Raw genomic sequence first — 22,156 nt, forward strand, 5'->3', positions numbered from 1 at the left:
TCCAGGCAGTAATGGAAGTCATGCCTTTTTAACTTCTACAAAATATGGAGTAACCAGTAAGTACAACATTAATTAACTATGTTAAACATTCAATTTACAACAGCAGACTCAAAAGAGTGCAACCAGCATGCTCCCACCACCCAATCCCAAACTCTGAGTAGCTTTATTTTTTTAATAGATATCAGTCATTTAAAAACAAGAGTGCCAGAATGTCACAATATATGCCTGTCATGTAGATGTTACATTAAAACATATTCTGTATAAGTTTGGTAGACAGTAAGCCTGGCAATGACATATCTAATTCTAACAACCAGGTTAAGAAAAGTTTCAAGAATAGAATAAGTTTTTTTTTTATATAGTAGCAACAAAGGGAAGTAAGTCTACAAGAAAATCTATATTTTGTTTTTTCTAAGTCCACAAGGGAAGTAAGTCCACAAGAAATCTATATTTTGTTTTTCTAAGTCCACAAAAACTTCTTACCAGGAAGAGATACATTAAAATACACCTAAAATTTGAAAGTATAACATCTAAGTTGCACCATAGAAAAGTTGTCTTGATTTTTCCCTATGGTCAATTATAAAAAAAAAAGTTACAATGTAAGTTATTCATTATTTCTGATAACTGATTTGAACTAAAGTGTTGTGAAAAATTCATTTAACCTTGTGTTTTCATAAAGAATAAATCATTCAAAACAGAATGTTTCATAATCCATGTTTTCTGCAGTTTTAAGATCTGTTTGCACTGATAACACACTGTTCAAACAATGTAAGATAAAGGCAGATAAAAATCCTTTCAACGGTTTATCAGGTCAAGGTTAAACTGAAAATTTACAACATAAAATGGCCGAGTTTGAAATATCTAGACAATCTGAGGAAGTTGTAGAAATGTTTTGTGAACATTGTTCCGAACATGGAAATAAGAACCAGCCTGCAGAAGGATTTTGTGTGGACTGTGTCAAATATTTCTGTGCTACATGCCTTAGATATCATCGCACATTTCTACCAGATCATGTGACAGCGGATAAAGACAGTATGCCTTCAGATGTCTATCTCGAGAAATGTGAACAACATCCTGAAGAACTGGTTAAATTCTACTGCCTTTCTTGTGAAGAAACTGCCTGTTCTATTTGCAAAACAGGCTTCCACAAACAATGTGAAGAAGTACATCACCTACCAAAACTAGCTTTAGACTTTGAGGAAGGGAAAGAATTCAGTAACTTCAAAAATTCTCTAGATCTTCTTGAAAAGGAAGTAGCAGATACAGAACTACTTTTAGGCAATGGCAGGCAAAAGAATGAACAATATAATGCAGATGCCATATCTGTACTAAGAAAACAAAAAGAAGAAGTGGAAAAAATATTTGATAACTTCGAACAAGAGATTGGAAAAGTTCATACTGCAAATAAAAATCTACTTGATAAGGAAGAAAAATCAAAGGATCTTCTGAAGGAAGACATTAATAATCTGAAGACTGAGACAGAAGAGCTGAAGAATTCTTCTCGAAAGTGTAAATTATTTCTACAAACAAAACGCATGAAAGAGGAAAGGAAACAGATTAAGGAAAAGCTAAGCGGAACTAAGACTCATCTTGAACAGGAGGTATGCAAGTTCAGATACCAACTTGCTACTCAAAAGTTAAAGCCTGAAAGGTTTGGAAAAGTGATCGCTGAACCTTTTAAAATTGTGAAAGTTATTAAATGGAACCAATGGAATGACATTCTGTTTCTTACCTTGTCATTTATATTTTGTGTGATGCTAACAGGAAGTACACACATTACAGTGGAAAAATTGTCTAATATAGAAGTATCTTTCGACATCAAGCAAATATTCTACCTTTCTGAACACTGTTTGTTAATTTCTGAGCCAAATAGAGAAATAGTTCATGTTTACAATCCAAAAAACAGTAACTGGATCAGCCAAATTCATCAATCTCAACTTAAGGAAATCACAAGAGTTAGAGATGATATGGTTGCAGTAACATTTACTGGTAATGTAGAAATCCGGAGTGTTTCTTGCAGTCAATCTGATTTTTCTTGGGAAGTTGTAAAATATATAGATGTGGGTAAAAACTGCAAGTTTATTCAGTACCGACTAGGAAAACTATTTGTTATATGTTCAACCTTTGGAGGAAGCTCTAGAATAATAAAAATATTTGATGATAAAGGAAATAAACTCGACAGTTTTATCATACATTTTGTAGCTGGTGGTATAACCATTAGCCCTAATGGGAAAAATATATACATATCATACAATGAGGATTCATTAATAATAAGTTACACAACAGAAGGGAAAGTTGTAAATTGGTTTAGAAATGACACCCTAAGTAATCCTTCTGCAATGACAGTGGATAGCAATGGGAATCTCTTTGTGTGTGGATATTTCTCTCATAATATTTTTTACATATCTGCTGACCTCAAATATGGGTATGAAATTCTAAATGAAAGCCATGGTATATATCTCCCAAATAGTATCACTTACGATGGAAGGGAGAGTATCCTATATCTCAGATCTCAACTGAGTAATTCAATACAAGTATTCAAAATCAATTCAAAGAGATTTCCATATTTTTTATACACTCTAACATTGCAAATCTCAAATTCAGGTTATCTCAAAGACATTTTCAAGTCCCATTCTGAAAACAAGTGCACAAAATATCATTTAAAGTCAAATTTCAGTTATCTCAAAATAAAACCTTCCTTCTGTTGGAATTAAAGGTAATGAGTTCTGACAGATAGTAAATTCTTATTCAAATGTCCATATAGATCAAGCTAGTATACTGTAATATTTTATAAATATGAACAAGTGTGCAAGAGATGTTCTCAGCAAATTATTTTTGGCTTTTGAAATACTCTATTTACTGAGCAGACACTGTCAACTACAACACTTATGACCTATTCAAGGGCCATAATTCTGCTGGATATACTGGTGTGGGCTAGATGCTTATCACAACTTTATAACACTTACTTATTAAATTTTGAAGTAAAGTTAAAATATGAAGAACAATTACTCTAGTAATTGAAAGGGCACTGTTAATCATATTGTATGAACAGCTTGAGACAGGCAGCAAACTGCCAAGTCCACTCCCATGAAACACAGGCAGGATACTAATAAACCTTACCTAGGAATATTAAGTTTAGATATAATGATATATATAAGTACTTTCATGGTCATGCTTCCATACACACAATACAAAACACGGGTGGTAAACGCGCAATCCAATTTCCACTGGGAATACGCTAAAAATGGGTTGCACAACTTCCGGTGCTGGTGTTGCGCATCAATATATACAAAATCAAGGTAGGTGGGTTTTTGTTAATAATGACACATTTACGAGTGCTTTCGAAAAAAAGCAAAATGCTATTCGACACAAAAATGAATAAAGAGCGTATGTGTGAAATACCAACTTACTAATTTAAGAATCAGCTCTGTTATCACGAAAACCTTGTGGCTCGAGCTGTCAAAAAAGCATGGAATCATGAAAAATGCAAATTTTCTAACTCTTGTGTCTTCTTTCTGGAAATGATCAAACACGTGTAAAACAGTCATGAATATTACATACACCTGAATGAAATGTTGCTTTTGGGGGAAAGATTGGCAAAAAATAATCAGAAAATGGGGTTGCGCCCCGGGAATGGAGTTTCGCATAGACATTATATACGTTATGATGTATACGAGCAACTCCATTCCCAGTGCGCAACCCCATTCCCGATGATTTTTTGTCAATTATGTTCCCGTAAGCAGGATCTGAAGTAAATAATTTTGATATTCGTTACTTTATTATAATAGTTGAGTTATCATAAAAAGCATCAGATGTCCTCAGATTAGGCATATGAGGTCAGAAACTTTCATGGATTGCGCGTTTACCACCCGTGCAAAAGATAGTCTGTGACTTATCAAAATTCAGTATGATAGTTCCGTCAATATTTTTGGAGTGTTTACAATTTCTTGGGTATCTGAGTACATGCACAATACAGCTTAAAACACAATCCTTACCGTTCTGTAGGGATCTTTATATCTTCTTCATTTTTTTACCAATTAGCCGTGATATGTTTTTATCTATACATTCTACATGTACAATTATCTGTATCTTGTATCAGAATAAATTTGTATTTGAATGGAATTGAACTGAGTCTTAATAAAATTATAATCTTAGAAATGGTATTTTTCTTTTAATTCCTCACAGTGTGTTTGTCTTTTGTCTTGCCTCTATTGGTTTATAAATCGCATTGACCTTCTTAAGGTCAAATAGCTTAAATGGAGGATGAAAAACCCTAGAAGCACCCTTTATCCAAAAACAAGACAGAGCCCTTTCATAGAACCTTTAACTGCCTTCAAGCTGACTGGGATGGTACTAGCATAAGACCTTTTCCATCCCTAGCAAACTAACAGGGTAGGGGTAACACTGATTCAATCAGAGACCTTCATCAGACATGAAGGATTAATGGTGGTTGAAATGTCAAACAAGTGTACATGTAAAACTCGTCCTTATTTTCTGTAACTGAATATCACAGCCTACACGGGGCGATTTTGCAAGAACCAGTTCATAACTGATTGTCCTTTTGGTCTGGTCACTATATATTACACTTACTTACTCCTATTATGTAAACATCATGTGTGAACACTTAATGTGCATGTAGATTTATTGACTGATAAGATGACAACTATATAAGCAATCCTTGTGTGTATCAGTGCTATACACTGGGCACGTTAAAGAACCAGGCTGTCTATTCGCAACGAGCTAGGCTAAGTTAGCCGGACAAGCCTGTATCTGATTTCTGATCTCTCTGTCGTGGGGGCTTTGTCTCACACTGTCCCTCTGGTCAGATCGCTTTGTGTCTGTACTAGTAGAGGATGAATTATGTGCCCTGTGTGGCTGCATTTGAACTATGTAAAGCGCTTTTGAACGTGAAATTGATCATGAAAAGGGCGCTATATAAATCTGGTATAATAATAATAATAATAATAATTATGCACACAATAATAAAATCATTCATATTTAATTACTACTACTTATACTGCTTAGAATTTTTCTAAACTGCACTTCTTAAAAGTTGCTTTCTTAAGGAGGTAGGTTACCTTGTTACAAGGGTAAATTCAAATTAGTTGAACCGCAGCATCTTTTCGTATTTCGTGTAATATGAAGTCTTAACTGTAATAATCTCAGTTTCGTTTGTCTCTGTTCCTTCAAGTTCAATTTTTATCCAGGTTTGAAGAACATGACCCTCCAAAGGTATTTCATATTGGAAGAAGAAGGAAAATACGGATATTTAACACTTTTCAGTGTATTTTAGTTTCGTTGATATCCGTAGAAGTCAGCATAATCTATAATTTTACTAGTATGCACGTTAGCTTTCTAATATAAGCTGAAAATGTATATGTCGCGGGGCTCGTGTTTCCATGGTAACGCATTTTCTCTCATTTTTAAACAACTATGTATAAAAATAGGGGTTTTCGACGGCTTCAGTGCCATTCTGTTAATGACCAACATGGAATATTTGGGTAATATTATTAGCAACATACCAAGCACTATACAAGGTACCCTATTTTTCTTAAAGTTTAAAGTAACCATGGCAACAGAGATGTTTAAAATGGCTTATATCTTGCTTTTTGTCGCAATTTCTTATAAAATAATATTGAATAAGATTATCTTTCTAGTTGATGTAGCTTTAAAACATATTATTTCTAACGTAAGTTATATTTTCGTGTTATCTGCATTTATTCAAACAAATTTCTAAGCTTAGAATACTTACAGCAGTACCCCTCGTCTGGCATTTTTCATGGAAAAATCGTTCAGCATGCTACTATTATTCTCATGGATATTGTTGAAATGAAAATAAAAAGCCGAAGCTGTGTTTCTTAAATAGATTAGTGTCAACGCTTTTGAATTTTACATTTAGATACATAGGTCACGGGCTTCGTTTCCATGGTAACATCAATTCAATTCAAGAAACCACAATTTTCTACTGAAATTTGAACAATTTTAGATCTTAGTTTTAGTATATAAGTAACAAATTATCAACGGAACCTGAAAAATAGGTATTACAAATCAAACTTCTAGATTTTTTATTTGAAAATGGCCGTAACAAGTAACCTCTCACCCAACTATATTCCAAATAACATTGGTTACCATCATCTATTTTCTTACATTCGGCATAACATTTCAATATAACTACATAAAAGAAGCAAAATATTGATTATTATTCAGAGCAAAAGACTCATAAAAAATATTTCAGCAAATAATGGTTATTTGAAAATAGTTTGAATAAAGAAAATGCACAGAATTACGTACTTTCAAGATAAAAGCTATTAATTTTGCGCGGTAACTGACACGTAACGTCATGACGTCAATGACGTCATTTTAAGGCAACATTGTTTTGAAGCGTTTCTGCGGCAATTTATTCATTATTTCTGCATTATTAAACCATAAAGAGTCAGATCGAAGACAGGTCTATGATTTGTTTTCAGAAGAATGAATATACAAACACATTTAGTTTGTCGTAAACGTCGTCGTAAATCGTCACGTTAGCTTCCGGTTGGACATGCGCACTTACAAATATCAAGGTAACCTACCTCCTTAATGAATTTGGATTGTGACATATGAATGTTTACTTTACAAAAATGGTGAAATGAGTGAAATGTGTTTGATGCTTTTGAAATGATGAATAAAATCAAAACTTCATACAAGTTTTCAGTTAACTCTGACCTGTTCCTAACTATTATTCATTATCACTCGATATAAATTTTATATAAATCTCTTGTTTAAATAAAGATACTAAATTTTTTTCAAACCATCTACAGGGGTGGCTTTAATATGAAGAGCTTCAAGGTCAGTTAACTGAAAAACATATGCCTCATTAAGAAAGAGAGTTGTCTACCTTTATGCAGTCAATGCAATTCCAAACTTACACAACCTGCACAGATGGTTGTGCAGATGTAAAATTCTATATCAATGACTGGTTATCAAAAAAGAGCTATGGTAATGATAAATATTGAAATTATTTACAAGGAATCTTCAATTTCTAGAATGTCTGGACAGTCAACTAATAACATTTAAACTGAGGACATTACACCACTTTTTATGGAATTGCACTCTAGTGTATCACTAAAGGTTTCATGTTGAATGCTGTATGAACATGTCTGTGGATGTCACTTAAGTATATTTTCGTACCTGATTTTTTGTCAACTTAAAGCAATAAGAGGGCATGGACGGTGGCATGCATTTCCACTAGTCAAACTGAGCTTGCAACATTTTAATTTTTGTTGTGCTGGGCGATCTGTGGAGTTTCCACCTTTTTTCTACTTTATTCTCAAATGGACTACTCCAGATACACCTTTCATGCTGAAATACATATGCTTTATTTTACAACAGTGTAATTTTTAGACAGCAAATCTTACCCTGCAACCACTGAGTTGAGAAACTTGGCTGCTCTCTCCACGACATCTAGCCAGACCCCAGACACTGAGCCATCCTCGAACAGGCTGGCCTCTGGCAGAGACTGCAGGGCTTCCAGGGACTCGTGAAGGAGTTCTGAACATAGGTCTGAATCTTCTCCTGACCTCCAGGCTCGACGGAGGAATGCAAAAGCAAAACTTAGTGCAGCTCTGGATCCGACTCTAGCCAAACCCATGGTAGCTTTCTCTGCTGGTTTGATGTTACTGAAACAAAAATATAATGCTCTGTAATTTGTGTAAAAAGTCACATTCTGTTTGCTTTGTTCAGTCAGTCATTCTGACACAATTTAGGCCACAAGGTAACTTTCCTGATTTTAATGTTGGAAGGATACTCCTTGTATACCTCTGGGTGATACTTCAGGCCGGCACCTGGGTATAACTACAAGCATATCGTAAGCCAGCTCAATGGCTTCTTCACATGTCAGAGTCTAATTTTGAACCTTGACTCAATCTGCTGTGGAAGCCTAAATAAGATTCTAAAATCTGTGTTAAATAATAAACAAGAGCTGTCCGTAAGACAACCAGTGCTCGACTATTCGAATTGTTGTCACAGAAGCAGGAATATTAATCTTATGTTAAAATATCAATAGTTTCAACCAAAACTTTAACCAGAAGTTTTCTAAGTCCAAAAGTGGGCATAATTTGCCCAAAATACATGTCAGAGTTATGGGACTTGATGCAATCAACTAGTTTTATAACCGCGAAGACACATGTGAAGTTTCAGTTTAATATCTGCATTTGTTTTACAGATGGTAACTTTCAAAAAAGAAAAAATAAGTTTCAAAGCTATAAGCTTTTAAATGATAGCCATATGTACTTGCACACAAAACTTTAACCAGGATTTTCTTGTCAGAGTTATGGTACTTGATGCTATTACCTAGATTTATAACACCGAAGACACATGTGAAGTTTCAATTCAATATCTGCATTAGTTTTGGAGATAGAAATTTCAAGTAAAGTGAAGTCAATTTTATTTACAAAGTTGGTGCAAATGTAACAAATAACATAAGCTCTAATGAGCTTTTAAAACTGACTTAACTTGCATGTAAAACTTCAACCAGAATTTTCAAAGTCCAAAAGGGGGCATAATTTGCCCAAAATACATGTCAGAGTTATGGGACTTGACCCGGTGAGGTTGGTAATTGACCTAGATAAAGAAAAATTAAGTTTTAAAGCTATATGCCTTTAAATGATAGCCATATGTACTTGCATGCAAATCTTTAATCAATGTGTGACGCCGATGCCAGAGTGGTGAAGCCGATACCAGGGTGAGCAGAATAGACTATTCTTCGAATAGTCGAGCTAAAAATCTGATTTTTTTCCTGGCCTTTACCTCTAAGCTGCTTTTGAAAAAAAATATTTTCCTCAAAGTACTTAAAATTCAATTTGAACATATGAAAATAATACTGAATCAGATGTGTTTTATGAAATTGCATGTTTCAATGTTGAACTCTTTAACATGAAAACAGCATTTTCACTTTCTGCTTTACATCTAATGTTCCTATTTATACACTTTTATTAAAACTATACACCAGGTGGAAATTCCAAATTATATCAGAAATTTCAAAATAACATTACCTTTTCTGTTTATTCAAATTAGTTTGGTTTGCCTGACTTTTCTTAGATGGTCCACTTTTCTCGGGAGGTGATTGTCTCGAGACTGCGCTAAAGTAGCGCTCGAGGACAGCTAGTCGCTGCTGGAGTCGTGTTGTCGACAGGGAGGTGCAAGCAGCCTCTGTGCATAACTGCTGGTTCTCATGTAGCAACGAACGGAGACACACTTCTAGCTTTGCTGTATCTGAAAATCAAAATGTTTGAACTTACAAACTTTACATGAATTTTTAACTAAAACTTCAAAACCTGTACATCAAAATTACAAATACTATCATAAAACAACTATACGATGGTGATTTATCAGGGTCTTTTTTTCCACTTTTGGGGAAGGGGGTCAGTGCCCTTAGCCAGGGGGAAATTTTGACGCAAACGAGCTGAAAGGGGAATTTTAGTGGCATGTTTTATTCCACATAGAATCTATTTTAGCCACTGGTGGAGAATAGAACCAAACGGAAAAATTCATATTCTCGATTTCTCTTGATTTGCAGAGATGTCATGGCAAAAACGATTATGCTCTATGCAATTTGGACATAAAGATGTCATTGTGACTTCATTCATTGCCGGATCCTTATGAAACTATGAATATTTATATTATAATAAATACAACAAGAGCTGTCAAAGGAGACAGCGTGCTCGACTATTTCGATGCTGGATAGTGAAACTGATGATGCTGAACAACTATTTTAAGTTTGAATCAAATCCATTCAGTAACAACAGAGACAGAGTGAAAGTGCATCAAAACTTTAACCTAAAATTCTAAGTAAAAAGGGGAAATAATTCATGAAAAAATGGTCCCAGAGTTATGCACCTTGCATCATATGATAAGGGTAATAATGTTGAACAATTATTTAAGTTTGAATCAGATCCATTCAGTAATAACAGAGATAGAGTGAAAGTGCATAAAACTTTAACCTGAAATTCTAAGTAAAAATTGGAATAATTCATGAAAAAATGGTACCAGAGTTATGCATCTTGTGATGTCGTTGATGATGCTGAACAACTATTTTAAGTTTGAATCAAATCCATTCAGTAACAACAGAGACAGAGTGAAAGTGCATCAAAACTTTAACCTAAAATTCTAAGTAAAAAGGGGAAATAATTCATGAAAAAATGGTCCCAGAGTTATGCACCTTGCATCATATGATAAGGGTAATGATGTTGAACAATTGTTTAAGTTTGAATCAGATCCATTCAGTAATAACAGAGATAGAGTGAAAGTGCATAAAACTTTAACCTGAAATTCTATGTAAAAAGGGGGAATAATTCATGAAACAAGAGGACCATGATGGTCCTGAATCGCTCACCTCTTCCCACATGACCCAGTTTTGAGTATGACGTCGTTTTTTCTATTATTTGACATAGTGACCTAGTTTTTGAGCTCATGTGACCCAGTTTTGAACTTACCTAGATATTATCAAGATAAAAATTCTGACCAATTTTCATGAAGATCCATTGAAAAATATGGTCTCTAGAGAGGTCACAAGGTTTTTCTATTATTTGACCTATTGACCTAATTTTCGAAGGTACGTGACCCTCTTTTGAACTTTACCTAGATATCATCAAGGTGAACAGTCTCACTGATTTTCATGAAGATCTCGTGAAAAATATGGCCTCTAGAGAGGTCACAAGGTTTTTCTATTTTTATACCTACTGGCCTAGTTTTTGACCGCACGTGACCCAGTTTCGAAACTGACCTAGATATCATCAAGGTGAACATTCAGATCAATTTTCATGAAGAGCCATTGAAAAAAATGGCCTCTAGAGAGGTCAAAAGATTTTAATAATTTTAGACCTACTGACCTAGTTTTTGATCTCAGCTGACCCAGTTTCAAATTTAACCTAGATATCATCAAGATGAACATTCAGACCAACTTTCATACAGATCCCATGAAAAGTATGGCCTCTAGAGAGGTCACAAGGTTTTTTTATTATTTGACCTACTGACCTAGTTTTTGACGGCACGTGACCCAGTTTCAAACCTGACCTAGATATCACCAAGGTGAACATTCTGACCAATTTTTATGGAGATCCATTCACAAGTATGGCCTCTAGAGAGGTCACAAGGTTTTTCTATTTTTAGACCTACTGACCTAGTTTTTGAACGCACATGACCCTGTTTCGAACTTGACCTAGATATCATCAAGATGAACATTCAGACCAATTTTCATACAGATCCCATAAAAATATGGTCTTTAGAGAGGTCACAAGGTTTTTCTATTATTTGACCTACTGACCTAGTTTTTGATGGCACGTGACCCACTTTTGAACTTGACCTAGATATCATCAAGATAAACATTCAGACCATCTTTCATACAGATCCCATGAAAAATATGGCCTCTAGAGAGGTCACAAGGTTTTTCTATTATTTGACCTACTGACCTAGTTTTTGATGGCACGTGACCCACTTTCAAACTTGACCTAGATATCATCAAGATGAACATTCTGACCAATTTTCATGAAGATCTCATGAAATATATGGCCTCTAGTGATGTCACAGGGTTTTTCTATTTTTAGACCTACTGACCTAGTTTTTGACCGCACCTGACCCAGTTTCGAACTTACCTAGATATCATCAAGATGAACATTCAGACCAATTTTCATACAGATCCCATGAAAAATATGGCCTTTAGAGAGGTCACAAGGTTTTTCTATTATTTGACCTACTGACCTAGTTTTTGACAACATGTGACCCAGTTTTGAACTTGACCTAGATATAATCAAGGTGAACGTTCTGTACAATTTTCATGAAGATCTTGTGAAATATATGGCCTCTAGAGAGGTCACAAGGTTTTTCTATTTTTAGACCTACTGACCTAGTTTTTGACGGCACGTGACCCAGTTTCAAACTTGACCTAGATATCATCAAGGTGAACATTCTGACCAATTTTCATGAAGATCTTGTGAAATATATGGCCTCTAGAGAGGTCACAAGGTTTTACTATTTTTAGACCTACTGACCTAGTTTTTGACCGCACGTGACCCAGTTTCGACCTTGACCTAGATATCATCAAGGTGAACATTCTGACCAATTTTCATGAAGATCTTGTGAAATATATGGCCTCTAGAGAGGTCACAAGGTTTTTCTATTTTTAGACCTACTGACCTAGTTTTTGACGGCACGTGACCCAGTTTCGAACTTGACCTAGATATCATCAAGATGAACATTCTGACCAACTTTCATAAAGATCCCATGAAAAATGTGACCTCTAGAGTGGTCACAAGCAAAAGTTTACGGACGCACGCACGGACGGACGACGGACACCGCGCGATCACAAAAGCTCACCTTGTCACTTTGTGACAGGTGAGCTAAAAATGGTGCCAGAGTTATGCATCTTGTGATGTGGTTGATGATGCTGAACAACTATTATAAGTTTGAATCAAATCCATTCAGTAATAACAGAGATAGAGTGAAAGTGCATCAAAACTTTAACCTGAAAATCTAAGTGAAAAGGGGGGGATAATTCATGAAATATTGGTGCCAGAGTTATGGCCCTTATGTCAGACGATGTGGATGATGATGAGGAATAAGTATTTCAAGTTTGAATCAAATCCATCAAGTAAGTACAGAGATATGTTGAAAAAAGAGAAAGTGCACCAAAACTTTAACCAAGGTGGGGACGCCGAAAGACGCCAACGCCGGTGCGAGTAGGATAGCTCTCCTTATACTTCATATAGTCGAGCTAAAAATGTTCTAGTTAATGATTTGGAAAATTCTGAATATTTCTTTTTTTAATATTTATGGGCAAAGATTCGTTGTAATACAATTACACTACTGCCATTGAATGGAGACATATAGAATGATGTGTAATTATTTTTTTCTCACAAGTATGAAGAACTGTTTAAAAAACCTGAATCAAAGAATGAAGTAAAAGTTGCAGGAAATGGCAAAGTGTACCCAAACGTATTTCGTGGCCTCAACACAAAACTAGTCTATGTGTATATAGAAATAGAAGCAGATAGACTAGTTTCGCGTTGAGGCCACGATTTGGACTGTGCAGGAAAAGTTACTTCCATAATGCCATAACTTCAATGTCTTCATGCTTACCTGGTTCTTCTCCCCATGTCCAGCTGTCAATCATTGGCCCTGCAGGTGGGGGTCTGTGGGCCATTTCCGCCGCATTCTCCTCCTCTTCCTTATCAAGGGCAGCACAGGGGTCGCAGTTACATCCATTATCTGGTCCACAATGTCCATCACAGCATTTACATGACAGCAGTTTCATTCCACAGTAATACTTCCCCGTCTCACCTGGAATGGGAGATTAAAATTTGAAATGACCAACAAGAACAGAAGAACAGTTAAATCCTATAAATTCCAAAATTTAACAAGACAATATATAATTAAATGTTCAGAATCAACATCTCAGAAGGGTGTGTGTGTGTGCGGGGGGTGGGGGGGGGGTCATGCCAGAAAACAAAGAGGATCACCTTTTTTGGATATATAAAGGCAATCTAACAATATTCTTTACCTAAGAACAACATGTAATGAGTTACCTATGACCCTGAAAACACTGCAAGTACTTTTCCAATCTGCTGGTATGAGATCTTGAAATTATAAATTAAACTTCTCCATTTTCTCATAACTAACCAGATTTTTTTTTTGAGACACAAACTTGCAAAAACACCACCATACTACAGTTGTGTTTTATGATTTACAGGTATGTCTGTTACATACATGTATTAATTAGTTAATAAACAAAGGTAAATTAGCCAAACATTCTCTACATCAAAGCCAACGACCACACACAATAATACCCTACAGACACTGGAGTAAAACATAAAACTCAAACTGGGCATTTAATATCTTAACCCTTATCATGCTGGACATCACTGATTCTGACTTTGTGACCAGATCAGCCTGATCATTCGTGCAGTCTGGTCATGATCTGCACTCTTCGCCATTCAGTCAGTATCTTTATGGTAAGCACCCCTTTTAACAGTTAATAGTACTGTCCAAACTGAATGATGGACAAGTTCATTATAGAAAGTTAGCAGGTTAAGAGAAGTATAATCAATCAGTTTAAATTTGTAATACCAATATCAACCTTGCCCCAAGTAGGAGATAACTCTGAATGCAACCTTGCCATTTGGTCAGTTTGAAAATTATTGTGTTATGAAACAAGAAAAAAGAAGTATCCAAACTCTTATGACATGGAACCCTTTTATACTTAGGGGCACGTGTATGTATTTTTATGGGCCCCAAAGAAAAACACAACATTATGATTTATGAAATAAATATTCTCGGTTATGGGTTATGGCCCTTGTTGTCACAAAATTTGTGTCACAACCTACTGTCATCTCCAATTTGAATTAGTTATTCCATTGTTTTAATCAGTATATCCAAAATTCATCTTCTGTAACAAAACTTCCAGAAAAATGCTGCTTTGCAAAACATTACCTTTATGAATGGAATCAAGAAAATCTTTATGTCAAGTAAATCAAGGAACTTCCTATATGACAAATCTGCACAGAAACCAGTCTTGCTAGAAATAAATTGTGTCAAAGATGAATCTAACATTTAGATAACCCATTTGATATGTCTGCTCAAGTTATAAGACAGTAATCTACTATGCAGCATCTAAAAATACATAATCAAATAAACTGAGCAGTAAATCTGCCAATATTTACTGTATTCTGGCACTAAGTCTAAAAGCTTTCTAGCAAGCATTTTCTGCTGCTTTTAAATATAAATCATATCAAAACAGGCTCCAAGAATATAAAACCTGAGTTTGGAGACCAGCCTAACAATGAAATCATGCCACTGGTCAAATTTCGAAACTTTGCTCAAAATCAACCTATTTTATGCACTAGTTTTTTTGGACTGTAATTCAATCTAACTTTTATAATTTAGAACCTTGTTTCGGACTTTTTGCCTATATTCATCAAAGTCTGGAAAGAAAACACTTTTATTTACCAACTTCAATCAAAGTATCAAGGTCAAATAACTGTCAGTGCCCTATTTTCTCACAAAAAGGTAGCATGTACCTTGTACCACAACAAACAGTTTGTTTCCAGTCTGTCAGGAATCAATTAAGTTTATGACTATGATTACTAACTACAAAGCCTGAAACACCTCTTTTTAGTTTAGTACTTTCATAAGGAGCTTCCATTTGTTTACAATACCAATAAATTCACCTTTTCAAAGGAGTGGACAATACAACTTCTCAAACTCAAAGGAGGAGTATACACCTTTATAAAGGAGAGAAAAAGGACAGAACATCTTTAAGAAGGAGAGTAAACCAGTCCTGTGCAACACCTTCTACAGAAGGGAGGAGAAAGGGGTTTAATAAAGAACACTTTTTCAAAGGAAAGGAAAGAATATCTTTTTAAAAACGTCCTCGGTAGCCTAGTGGTGGAGCACCCGCTTCGAGTGCGTGAGGTCGTGGGTTTAATATTTATGAGGATAACCGTTGACTGATGGTACCATCCCAAATATGGAGCCACCTCTAACTCTAACAAACCAGACATGTTTACGATGGTACATGATGACAACATACCCTGATAAAATGATACAAAATGATACACACTCCAGTCCCAAGCAATTTATGAGGGTAACTGGTGAATGACATCTCTAGTAGCAGAGGCCAAAGTTTCTCATCAGTAGAATCAATTAATAAATCAGCTTTAATAAGACTGCTAATTTACAACAGTATACCATTTCAAAGAAGAAGAGAGTACATCATTTCAAAGAGGAGGAGAGTACATAATAGTAACTGTCATCATATCAAAGGAGTACACTCTTTCAAAAGAGAGGAGAGTACACTGTTTTCAAATGATTACAACATTTCAGAAGTGTTTTCACTAAGTACAACTTTTCAAAGACCTGCTGAGGATTCTGAGAATAGAAAGCACTCTATAACAAATGGAGGTTAAACAAATTATATGATAATTATTATAACAGCCTTGGACGATAATATATTACACAAAAATGTTTCCACCAAACTGTAATGAAACAATGAGGTCAACATTGTTGAGTTTTGTTTTACTATTAAGAACAAAAAAAAAAATCCAGCTTTAGTCAATTTACTGCCAAGAAAAATGTGGACTATTTGCCAGAAAATACAAATATTTTGATACTTTGCATTCATCACTCTGTTTATAATCTTCAAAAGCATTTCTTTGTTCTTAAAAATGCTTCAGTAGGTTATCAGTTATAAAGAAAACAGAAGATGGTTGCAGCCAGGGATAGAAAAGCAAATGTGAACTTAAGCCAAACTTGTAGTTAGCAGCCACCTAAGGGAGAAACATAATCTGGCTTCTTAAGACAGGTCAGTTGAAATTAGAACAAAATGTTCATCTCAAAAGTTTGCTGACTGGATACTTAACCCTTACCATGCTGGACATAACTGATTCTGACTTTGCAACCAGTGTAGATCATGATCAGTCTGCAAATTCATGCAGTCTGATCATGATCTGCACTGTTTGCTGACTGTATCTTTTTTGAAACTTAACACCCCTTTTAACAGTTAATGGTACTGTCCAAATTGGAATATGGACAAGTTCATTATAGAAATTTAGCAGGGTAAGGGTTAAGGCAAGTGACTGCTTAATACAGGTGGCCACTAAGGAAGGCTCAACTGTACTTTTGTTTGTGTATTCGTTTATGTTTGTCACAAGTTTGATGACTCCTTTTAACTGTTAACCTGCTAAATTTCTAAAATGGACTGGCCAATCATTCAATTTGGCCAGTACCACTTATTATTCAAAGGGGTGTTCACTGAAAAGTTACTGACTGCATAGCAAACAGTGCAGACCATGATCAGTGTGCAGGCTGATCATGGTCTGCACTGGTCGCATAGGCAGATTCACTTGACACCAGCAGGCTAAAGATTAACCATATTATAGTTATGTTATATGGCAGTTAAATGAACCTAACCGGTGTGTTCCTGGATTCTGCACTAATATTAAAACTGTCCTTCACAAGAGGCAACTTCCCTTCTACAATCAGAGTAGTCTGGCTACCGACTAGATAATCTTCCTTTTTTTTTTTTAGAAAAAAAATCTGTAAATAATTCTGACTTCATCAGTCCTGGCTCTGCTGATTATCTAATGTTTTGAGAAGAAAAGGGTCATAATTATACAAAATTTGAACAGTCTCAAGAGTTCTCTCCTATGAACAAAACATAAGGTCTGAACACAGACTACAATCAGAGGTGCAGAGTCAAATTGTCTTGTATCAGATTCATTTCTGCACCATACTGAACTGTTCTCCCAGGGCTTGACATTTAAATTTTATTTTCACTTGTCAAGCCACACAAGTAAGCTCTTAAAGTACTTATTTTGACCAGAAACTATTTTGCCCTGACCACTTCCCCCCCCACCCCACCCACTTTTTTTTTTTCCCTTGGGTTTAAGCATTTTAAATATCTAAATAGCCTGACATGTAATATGTCAGTGAATTGGATGTCGTAAAATTAATTATTGCTTTGGCAAAGAGAGGTATCACCAACGTTTTACAACTATTGTCAATAAAAGCAGTTGTGCGTGCCTGTTCACAGTATAATCTAGGATGGACGCTGAGTTGCCTACAAAATGTATTACCGATAATTACATTTAATGAAGTTAATTTCGCTTATTCAGCTGTATATGTATATTGATAACGACCATTTCAAGAGATACCTGTCCCGTCGGACAACCACTTTTCAACCATTTCTTTTATGAACCTTGGTTTTACTTGTCCCAGACAATCGGACAAGTATAATATAATAATAATGTTGAGTCCTGTCGTGGAATAAGTTCCCTTCTTGAATCAGAGGTGTAGAACCGATTATCTTTCTATCAAATCATACTGCACCAATACTGACCTGTTCTCCACAAGTAACTGACAACTTCCCGTCTTGAATCAGAGTTGTAGGGCAAGTGTCCTTCTATCAAATCATTCTGCACAAACACTAAACTATAATTCTCCACAAGTAACTGACAACTTCCCGCTTGTATCAGAGTTGTAGGGCAATTGTCCTTCTATCAAATCATTCTGCACAAACACTAAACTATAATTCTCCACAAGTAACTGACAACTTCCCATCTTGAATCAGAGGTGCAGTCTATCAAATCATCAAGAAGAACATTTGCCTTACCTGAATGAGCTCACAACATCCGAACTAGAGGTTCTGTACACTACCTGCTGAGCTTACCAGATAGAGAAAGAACTTTAAGAGAGCAAGAAAATTTTTGTTGGTTTTCAGTCATGCCTACAACTAAGTTCTAAGCTAAAAAGGGGGAAAGACTTTTTTAAAAATCCTCTATCCGTACATTATGTGACATAGGTAGGCCACTACAAAGGAACCACCAAAGAACAAAAGATTCGACAAAAACAAAACTCAGTTTACCTAGTGCAGTTTTAGAAAAAACAACAAGATGAAAATAAACAGCATAATGACGTATTCTGACTTATGATTTATTAGAAACAAACAACCCAAGGCACATAACAAAACCAGGTCTTAATGACAACAACAGAAAAGTTATGTGAACTAGGTAATACTAGGTTCTGCAATCAGCAGAAACACCAAAATAAATACTAAGCAAATACTGTTGTATGTCTACAACTGCAAAAAATGATAATGTAAGCTAGGCAAAAATGTCGACAAACTGGTTTCAAGGTGTTACGAAAAAATGCAAGTGTAACACCCAAAGGAACAAAGCAAATGAAGAAGTGTGACATGCAAAATGAAAAAAATCTCTAAGATAAAAACAAAATGATAATTTAAAGGTTCAAACAAAAAAGGAGACAATTTGGCGATGCAGTTTTGTCAAAGCAGAGAAACAGATATACAGTGCATACGATAATGAAGTTAACATATTGCATTCTATTTAAGATATAGTAAAGATTTCAGGGCGTTCAACTGAGAAGCTGAAATTACCTCATCTTTCAAAAAGCTTTTATTATATTTGCCAAGCTGGACTTTTTTATATAGTAAAGTATAAAACAGATTCAGAACTGCACTGGAAACCTTGGGGACTGCATGTTGACATAATCAAGTCTGCTGAAAATAATGAGGATTCCAAAACAGAAATACAAGTAATAAACCATGTGTGATGTAAGACAACAGAACTGCAAAAATTACTGTTATAGAGGTAATTAAATGCTTTAGATTGCATTCTAAAGGGAAATATTGTTGGTCCTGAATACCCTGATAGTAATAATTTGCCAAGGAAATAATAACAGATAATGTATCTGGACCCAGTACACTATTTGGAAATGCAGGAAATTTACTTGAAATTTTATTTGTGTAGTTTTGCCTTTGCAACCAGTGCAGACCAAGATCAGCCATCACGTCCGTGCATGCTCAGATCATGGTCTGCACTTTTCGCTATTCAGTCAGTAAATTTTCAGTGAACATCCCTTTGAATAACAAGTGGTACTGCCCAAATTGAATGACCGACCAGTCTATTTTAGAAATTTAGCAGGGTAAAGGCTGAAAATCATAATAAAGTGGATATGCAAGCCAAATATAAATAGTGTCTTCCTGACTTTCACAAGAGATTTGAACCTGTAACAGAGTTACCACATTCAGCTTTCAAAAAACCTCAGCTGAGAGCCAGACAGGCTCATCAGCACATGGATGAAGAATGTCAATGAGCCTCTCTAGCTCTCAAGTGATGAAATATCAGTTTTACAAATGAATGGCCAATCCTGAAAAGAATGAGGCAATTAAATGAATCCATCTGAAAATCCCTTGAGAGAATGATACAGATAAAGTTTGGTTAGGTCCTTTTCATTTGTAATTGTTTAAAGAGTTGTGTTCAGCAAAAAAGAAAACAACGTTTTAACAGCCATTGCAAACAACAAACCTGTTTCTGATAAAATGTGCACAAAAACAATATGATGCATCAGCAGAATTGAGGTGCTGAAAAACACTCTCGTTAGCAAAACTTTTAAGTCCAAACATATGAAAATATTAGATTTTTTGTTGTTGTTTGAATAAACCAAGAAGCAATTAGAGGCTTAATTACAGTACATTTCACCTAAACTCAAAGGTTTGGCAAGTTCTATACATTTCTGCACAATTCATTGACAATATGGTATGAAGGTGAAAAATATGTCAATTGGTAAGCATAAACAGCTTCTGGATAAATAGATAAACTATCTAAAGTCAACTGGATGAAAACAACTTTCCTACTGAATACAAGCCAATGACTGATGCCACACAAAACAAATGACAAAGGTCATACAAACCAATGACTGATGCCACACAATTTATTTATTAATTTCATTGGGATTAACGTCACACCGACACAATCTTAGGTCATATGGCAACTTTCCAGGAAGACCCCAGGTGCCCCTCCATACATTATTTCATCACAAGCGGGCCCCTGGGCATAACCACCGACCTTCCGTTAGCCAGCTGGATAGCTTCCTCGCATAAAGAATTCAACATACCAAGTGCGGCCTGAACCAACATTGATGAAGGGCAAGTGATCTGAAGTCAGTAACTCGACCATGGAGGCTCCTGATGCCATACAAAACAAATGAATAATTATATGTCATGTACAATTCAAGGACACATGCCACACAAAACAAATGACTGCCATTAAAGCTGGTTCTACACAATATAAAACAAAAAATAATGCCATAACAATGACTGATACATCACAAAGGAAACACAGACACAAAAACAAAACAAATGACTGACACTGACTGATGCCACATGAAACAGAACTAGTGCTTATACACACAATGAATGCCTGACACCTGTGACATATCTTAACAGTCAATGAAGTTGGTGGGTGTAAGAAACAAGAGGCAAATTTATCCTAGCCTGATGGTTTTATGTCTACAAACAACACAAAATGTCAACATCACTAACTCAGTGCTGCTGTGGGAAACAATTCATCCACTGACGTAACCCACCTTTCTGTAGTAAAGTGTTCTAGCAGATTTCTGTGTTGTACAGGTGGATAACAACATTGTGGTATCTAAATTACAAACCAGGAAGAAATGACAACATATGAGCCGTGCCATGGGAAAACCAACATAGTGGGTATGCGACCAGCATGGATCCAGACCAGCCTGCGCATCCGCGCAGTCTGGTCAGGATCCATGCTGTTCGCTAACAGTTTCTTCAATTCCAATAGGCTTTAAAAGCGAACAGCATGGATCCTGACCAGACTGCGCGGATGCGCAGGCTGGTCTGGATCCATGCTGGTCGCATACCCACTATGTTGGTTTTCTCATGGCACGGCTCATATTAATCTATGTAACTATTAACCTTACAACATGGGTGTCATGCACTCAGACTGGCTAGTTTTAGATTCTTGGAAGTGTCAAGAAATATTTTTAACAGCAGTCATATTTACTTTCCTCTAAAATAGCAGTTTCTCAAATGATGAGGTGGTTCCTATATTCTTATGTGTGTTGGTCAAACTGGACTGAGATTGAGAGTAGGGTCAAGTTGGTCCCTGTATTCTTATCAACTTCATCAAGTATACGCTGGAAAGAAAATACTAAGGACTTGAAGTAGAGCCAATGAGATGGTCCCTCTATTCTTACAAACTTAATTATATGCTGGACAGAGGACTAAGGTTTGGAGTAGGGTCAATGAGGTGGTCCCTGTATTCTTATAAGCTTCATGTGCTGGACAGAATGGACTGACGACGGGAGACTGGAGCAATAAGGTGGTCCCTGTAATCTTACAAACTGAATGATGTGCTGGACAGAAGGAACTCAACTTTTTTTGTTGGAAGTAGGATTAATGGGGTGGTACCTGCATTTTTATGAAGTATGTGCTGGACAGAAGGAAATAAGGCTGAAAGTAGAGGGCCAATCTAACTTATATTTTTTGTTGTATTTTTTGTCTACAGAATAATAAGACAAATTATGAACAAAAGACTAGATGTTTACAGATTTTCAATTCTGCTTGTAGTAAATCCATCAAGAATTTCCTGAAATACATATTCTTTCATTAACTGCAGCAAAGTCAGTGTTTAACTAGGTTGACACTGGCTTATCTCTTGAGAAAACGAATCTGAGGTTTTCAGACACCTGTTTAAAGAAATTGGTGAAAATATATATGGGATGAGAAAAATGTAAAAAAAAATGATTGATTTGAATTTCAAATGTACTGACAAGTGTAAAAAATCCCTCTGGCATGAAT

General features: G+C 35.6%; 2 protein-coding genes across 2 annotated transcripts in view; one reads left to right on the forward strand and one right to left on the reverse strand.

The window, feature by feature from the left end:
* The window catches only part of LOC123558580 (E3 ubiquitin-protein ligase HERC2-like), a 197,919-nt gene that overhangs the window by 139,594 nt on the left and 36,169 nt on the right, over window positions 1–22,156 (reverse strand). The window contains exons 4-6 of the mRNA XM_053544141.1: window positions 13,111–13,311; window positions 9,030–9,249; window positions 7,395–7,655 (exon numbers count right to left, since the gene is read on the reverse strand). Of these exons, the coding sequence (XP_053400116.1) occupies window positions 7,395–7,655; window positions 9,030–9,249; window positions 13,111–13,311 (682 nt within the window). The remainder of the gene's footprint in view (window positions 1–7,394; window positions 7,656–9,029; window positions 9,250–13,110; window positions 13,312–22,156) is intronic.
* Window positions 782–4,408, forward strand: LOC128557184 (uncharacterized). Its single transcript, XM_053544142.1, has one exon. The coding sequence runs from the start codon at window positions 840–842 to the stop codon at window positions 2,709–2,711; it is 1,872 nt and encodes a 623-aa protein (XP_053400117.1). The 5' UTR covers window positions 782–839; the 3' UTR covers window positions 2,712–4,408.

Source organism: Mercenaria mercenaria, chromosome 5 (assembly GCF_021730395.1).
Source record: "Mercenaria mercenaria strain notata chromosome 5, MADL_Memer_1, whole genome shotgun sequence".
Classification (NCBI taxonomy): domain Eukaryota; kingdom Metazoa; phylum Mollusca; class Bivalvia; order Venerida; family Veneridae; genus Mercenaria; species Mercenaria mercenaria.